Raw genomic sequence first — 6,159 nt, 5'->3', positions numbered from 1 at the left:
TAGTTTCAAATTAACAGAGGACCAAACTAGTTACTTTTTAAAAAATGAGAATTATAAAACATAAAGGAATGCATTTATATTTTTTTATTCACAACATTTATTAAAAAATATTTTGATAAAAATAATTAATACAAAATACAACTTCAAAATATTCTTATAAAACGTAACAGTATATTCCTTTTCATCCAAGACTATTTTTTTTTTAAATATTTTGTTTATCAAACATAGAAAGTACTACGAAACAAAATTGGTCTTATGACCGAAGAAAAAAGAGTTGGTCTTCTTATAAGTCAAATATCAATATATTTTTAATAAAAATGGAAAAAGGAATGAAAGGAAAGATCTTTGGATCACAATAGAAGAGAAAAAGAGAAAATAAAAATCACATCTTGCTGGAATTCTTAAGAAAAAGAAATTTCAAACAAAACAAAACCTTAGAATGCTAGTAGGCTATAGTGACGAGAAATGAAATAAGAATGGCAAGGAAAAATATACTCTGCATAATGCACACTCGTTATTCAATAAAATGCCAAAAACAATGTATATATATTACAACGTGGAGAGAGAAGAAAACTTATAACAGAAAGTGAAAGATACTCAAAAAAATAGTTATAACAAACTATTATTCTAACATACTATTATTCGTGAGATCCCCCTTTAAGCTGGGAATAGAGATTCAACATTCTCAACTTAGAACATAAGATTGTGAACATTGAAGGTGAGAGAGACTTGGTGAAGATGTCGACAAGCTGTTGTGGAGAAGCAACAGGAAGTAATTTAATCATACCAGATTGAACTTTCTCTCTAACTATATGGCAATCAATATCTATGTGCTTTGTACGTTCATGGAATACTTGATTGGCTGCGATTTGCAAAGCGGATTGATTATTGCAGTATAGGAGAGCTGGTTATTTAGTAGAAACATACATATCATTGAGGAGATAAGTGAGCCATTGAAGCTCACAAGTTGTTGTGGCGAGAGCACGATATTCAGCTTCTGATGAATTACGAGAAATAGTGGGTTATTTCTTAGAACGCCATGAGACAAGAGAATCACCAAGATAAATGGAAAACCCTGTGATAGAGCGGCGAGTATCAAGACATCCTGCCCAATCTGAGTCACTAAAAGCTTTTAATTGGAGGGAGCTATTGGCTGGAAAGAAGAGTCCTGATCCGGGTGCTTGCTTCAAATAACGCAGAACACAAAAAGTGGCATGTGAATGAGCAGTGGATGGACCAGACATTTAGGAAAGTTTAGTTCAATTTGTAGGCATTGATTCTTTATTCTTTTATTAATTTTTGTGTGAATAGTTAGTTAGTTCAGAATTTATTTTCTCTTGAATTGGTTAACTGCTGCTCTTACTAGTGCTTTGTATGCGAGGTAAATCTTCTATAGGTGATTTAGTTGCATTGGATTTGGAAATTGAAGCCACTTGTAGAAGAAACAACGTAGAAAGAAGAAGAAAAATACTGCAGGGCAGGACAACACCAACAATTCTAGAGGAACCTCAATCATCTAAGTCGTCTTCTATCTTTCCACAGACAAGGGAATTTGATACAAGGGCATCTGAGGCTAACATAATGGCTGAAGATCAACCTAGAAGAGTTACCCTTGAAGATTACTCCAGTTCTATTGTGCCGCAATTCTTCACCAGTATAGCGCGACTAGAGGTTCAAGCACATAATATTACTTATCCTCATTCTTTGATTCAGCTAATACAGGGCAATTTATTTCATGGCCTACCGAATGAAGACCCGTATGCACACCTAGTGACTTACATTGAAATCTGCAATACAGTCAAGATTGCAAGTGTGCCGGAAGATGCTGTAAGGCTGAGTTTGTTCTCCTTTTCATTGTCTGGAGAAGTGAAGAGATGGTTACATTTGTTTAAAGGGAACAGTCTTAAGACTTGGGATGAAGTGGTAGAAAAATTTCTGAAGAAGTATTTCCCCGAGTTTAAGACTGCAGAAGGAAAGGCAGCCATCTCTTCCTTCCAGTAATTCCCAGATGAATCCTTGAGTGAAGCTCAAGAAAGATTCTGTGACTTGCTGCGGAAAACTCCGACTAATGGATTTTCAGAGCCAATTCAGCTGAATATATTTATTGACGGGTTAAGGCCGTAGTCCAAGCAGCTGCTTGATGCTTCTGCAAGGGGAAAGATTAAATTGAAGACTCCAAAAGAAGCCATGGAACTAATTGAAAATATGGCTGCAAGTGATCATGCCATACTATGTGATCCGACTCACATTCCCACAAAACAAAGTTTGCTAGAGCTCTCATCTCAGGATGCATTATTGGCACAAAACAAGTTGTTGTCCAAGCAGCTTGAGACATTAACTGAAACATTAAGTAAGTTGCTAAATCAATTTCATGTTAATCAACCTTCACGTTCAGCTGTTTTGCAGGTTGGAGGTTGTAGCATATGTGGGGGAGCCAATGAGTCCAGATGCTGTATTCCCATAGATGACACAACTCAAGAGGTAAATTACATGGGGAATCAACCCAGACCGAATTTTAATGCAGGCGGATATTCAGGTTTTCATCATGGTTCAAATTATAACCAACAACAAGGGCAATGGAGGTCCTATCTAGGAAATCAATTCAACAAGGACCAGGGTGGACCATCTAATAGGCCTCAGCAACAAGGTCCTAGCCTATATGACAAAACCACTAAGCTGGAGGAGACCCTAGGTCAGTTTATACAGGTCACAATGTCCAACCACAAGAGCACAGAGTCTGCCATCAAAAACCTTGAAATCCAAGTGGGTTAGTTGGCAAAACAGTTAGCAGAAAATTCTTCTAGCCTTTTGGAGCAAACACTGAAAATAATCCAAAAGAAGAATGCAAAGTTGTTATGACCAGAGGCAGAAAGGCAACCATTGTTGAGGATGAGGGAAGAACAGTTGATGACCAAGAGCTAGTGATTGAAGAAGGAGAAAAAGATGAAGAAGACCAGTTGAAGGAGAAATCAATAAATGAGAATGAGAAAGAAATAAATGGAGAAGGAAAAGAAAAAGAAAAAGAAAAAGAAGAAAAAAATGAAAAAAAAATGAAAAAGAGAAGGAAAAAGAAGGAGTAAGAAAGACCAAGAGTGAGCTAGCACGTGAGAAGAAGAAAAAGGATACTCCATGTACAGGGAAAAAGGTGCCATATCCTTTGGTACCCTCAAAGAAAGACAAGGAGCGACAATTAGCTTGGTTCCTTAACATCTTCAAGAAATTGGAGATAACAATTCCCTTTGGAGAAGCCTTGCAGCAGATGCCACTCTATTCAAATTTTTTGATAGATCTGTTAACCAAGAAGAGCAAGTACATTCATAGTGATAATATTGTTGTGGAAGGAAATTTCAGTGCAGTTATTCAAAGAATCCTTCCACCGAAGCACAAGGATCCTGGGAGTGTCACAATTTCCTGCTCTATTGGTTCTGTGTCTGTTGGAAAAGCTCTCATTGATTTGGGGGCCAATATAAACTTGATGCCATTCTCCATGTGCAGTAGACTTGGAGAGTTGGAGATTATGCCAACGAGGATGACACTGCAGTTAGCAGATCGCTCCATTACTAGGCCTTATGGCGTAATTGAAGATGTTATGGTTAGAGTGAAGCATTTTACTTTCCCCGCTGATTTTGTAGTGATGGATATTGAAGAGGACATTGAAATTCCCTTGATCCTGGGACGTCCCTTCATGCTAACAGCCAGTTGTGTGGTAGACATGGGGAAAGGTAAATTGGAATTGAGCGTGGATGGCCAGAAAGTTACATTTGACTTATTTGAGGCAATGAAGCACCCAAATGATCATAAGGCCTGTTTTAAAGTAGAAAAGATGGAAAACGAGATAGATATGGTAGCTAGAGCCATGGTACTGCAGTCTCCACCAGAAAAAGCACTGAATAACACTGTAGAATGTTTGACCATGGAAGAAGAAAAAGAAGTGCAGACTTGTCTTGAAGAATTAGATGATGTAGAGGAAAAACCTGCTGGGCATGTGGTATTTGAAGGATTGGAAAATAATAGGCCAGCAGAAAAAGCTAAAGTAGAATTGAAGACCCTTCTTGAACATCAAAAGTATGTATTTTTGGGGGAAAATGAAGCCAATCCGGTGATCATTAGCAGTTCTTTGAGGAAGGAAGAGGAGGATCAACTGGTGAAGGTATTGAAGAAACATTAGGCAGCCATTGGATGGCACATTTATGATTTGAAAGGAATCAACCCTTCTTATTGTATGCATAAGATCAATATGGAACCTGACTATAAGCCTATGAGACAGCCACAAAGAAGATTGCATCCGGTTATGAAAGAGGAAGTGAGAAAAGAGGTGCTTAAACTGCTGGAGGCAGGCCTCATCTATCCAACTTCGGATAGTGCTTGGGTTAGTCTTGTGCAGGTGGTTCCCAAGAAAGGATGCATGACAATGATAAGGAATGAGAAGAATGATTTAATTCCCACAAGAACTGTCACTGGCTGGAGGATGTGTATTGATTATAGAAAGCTGAATGAAGCCACCAGAAAAGATTATTATCCACTTCCCTTTATGGATTAGATGCTTGAAAGACTTGCTGGACAATCATTCTATTGCTTTTTAGATGGATATTCTAGCTACAATCAAATTGTTGTAGATCCAAATGACCAAGAAAAGACAGCATTTACTTGTCCCTTTGGTGTGTTTTCCTATAGGCAAATGCCATTCGGTCTTTGTAATGCTCTTGTAACTTTCCAAAGATGTATGATGGCGATTTTTGCTGACATGGTGGAGAAATGTATTAAGGTGTTCATGGATGACTTCTCCGTCTTTGGTTCATCCTTTGATTGTTGTCTATCAAATTTAGAGAGAGTGTTGCAACAATGTGAAGAGACCAATTTGGTGCTTAATTGGGAAAAATGCCATTTCATGGTACAAGAAGGTATTGTGTTAGGCCACAAGATCTCTGCGAGAGGAATTGAAGTTGATAAAGCTAAGATTGATGTGATTGAGAAGTTACCCCCTCCTGTTAATGTCAAAGGAGTGAGAAGCTTTTCAAAGATTTCCAAACCACTCAGTAATTTGCTTAACAAGGACGCAGTGTTTTTATTTGATGAAGACTTTTTGCAAGCATTCAATGCCCTAAAGACCATCCTAGTGTCTGCTCCTGAGATTATAGCTCCAAATTGGGGTCAAGAGTTTGAACTAATGTGTGATGCAAGTGATTATGTTGTAGGAGCTGTCTTGGGCCAAAGAAAAGGCAAAGTATTCCATGCAATTTACTATGCCAACAAGGTTCTAAATGATGCTCAGGTTAATTATGCTACCACAGAGAAGGAAATGCTAGCAATTGTTTATGCATTGGAAAAGTTCAGGTCATACTTGGTGGGGTCAAAAGTAATAATTTACATTTATCATGAAGCCATCAAGTATTTGTTGAATAAATCTGATTCCAAGCCTCGGTTGATCAAATGGATTTTGTTACTCCAAGAATTTGATCTAGTTATCAAAGACAAGAAAGGATCTGAAAATTTGGTAGCTGACCACTTATCAAGATTAGTCAATGAAGAAGTAACCCTAAAGGAGCTAGAAATAAGAGATGAATTCCCTGATGAATCACTGTTTATGGTGAATGAGAGACCATGGTTTACAGATTTGGCTAACTTCAAGGCAGCTGGAATCATTCCCAAGGATTTGACTTGGCAATAGAGGAAGAAATTCTTACATGATGCTCGCTTCTATATCTGGGATTATCCACATTTGTTTAAGATTGGCGCTGGCAACCTTTTGAGAAGATGTGTAACAAGGGAAGAAGCCAAGGACATACTATGGCATTGTCATAACTCACGATGTGGAGGGCATTATAGTGGAGACAAGACAACAACTAAAGTTCTACAATTAGGATTCTTCTGGCCAACACTTTTCAAAGATGTTCATGAACATGTCATTCACTGTGATCAATGTCAAAGGATGGGAGGAATTTCTAGGAGAAATGAAATGCCCTTGCAGAACATCATGGAAGTGGAAATTTTTTATTGTTGGGGAATTGATTTCGTACGCCCTCTTCCTCCATCTTTTGGAAATGAATACATTCTTGTAGTTGTGGATTACGTCTCCAAGTGGGTTGAAGCAGTGGCAGCTCCGAAGAATGATGCTAAAACTGTGGTGAAGTTTCTGAAGAAGAATATTTTTGCTCGCTT

At 38.0% G+C, this 6,159-nt stretch overlaps 1 protein-coding gene across 1 annotated transcript; it reads left to right on the top strand.

Moving 5' to 3' along the window:
- Positions 1-3,259: 3,259 nt before the first annotated feature.
- On the top strand, positions 3,260-4,168 carry LOC114378723. The gene has a single exon (XM_028337358.1). The coding sequence runs from the start codon at positions 3,260-3,262 to the stop codon at positions 4,166-4,168; it is 909 nt and encodes a 302-aa protein (XP_028193159.1).
- The last annotated feature ends 1,991 nt before the right edge of the window (positions 4,169-6,159 follow it).

The sequence above is a fragment of the Glycine soja genome, chromosome 12 (genome assembly GCF_004193775.1).
Source record: "Glycine soja cultivar W05 chromosome 12, ASM419377v2, whole genome shotgun sequence".
In the NCBI taxonomy this organism is placed as follows: Eukaryota; Viridiplantae; Streptophyta; class Magnoliopsida; order Fabales; family Fabaceae; genus Glycine; species Glycine soja.
The sequence above is the reverse complement of the archived record's forward strand: the minus strand, read 5'-3'. Positions and strand labels throughout refer to the sequence as shown.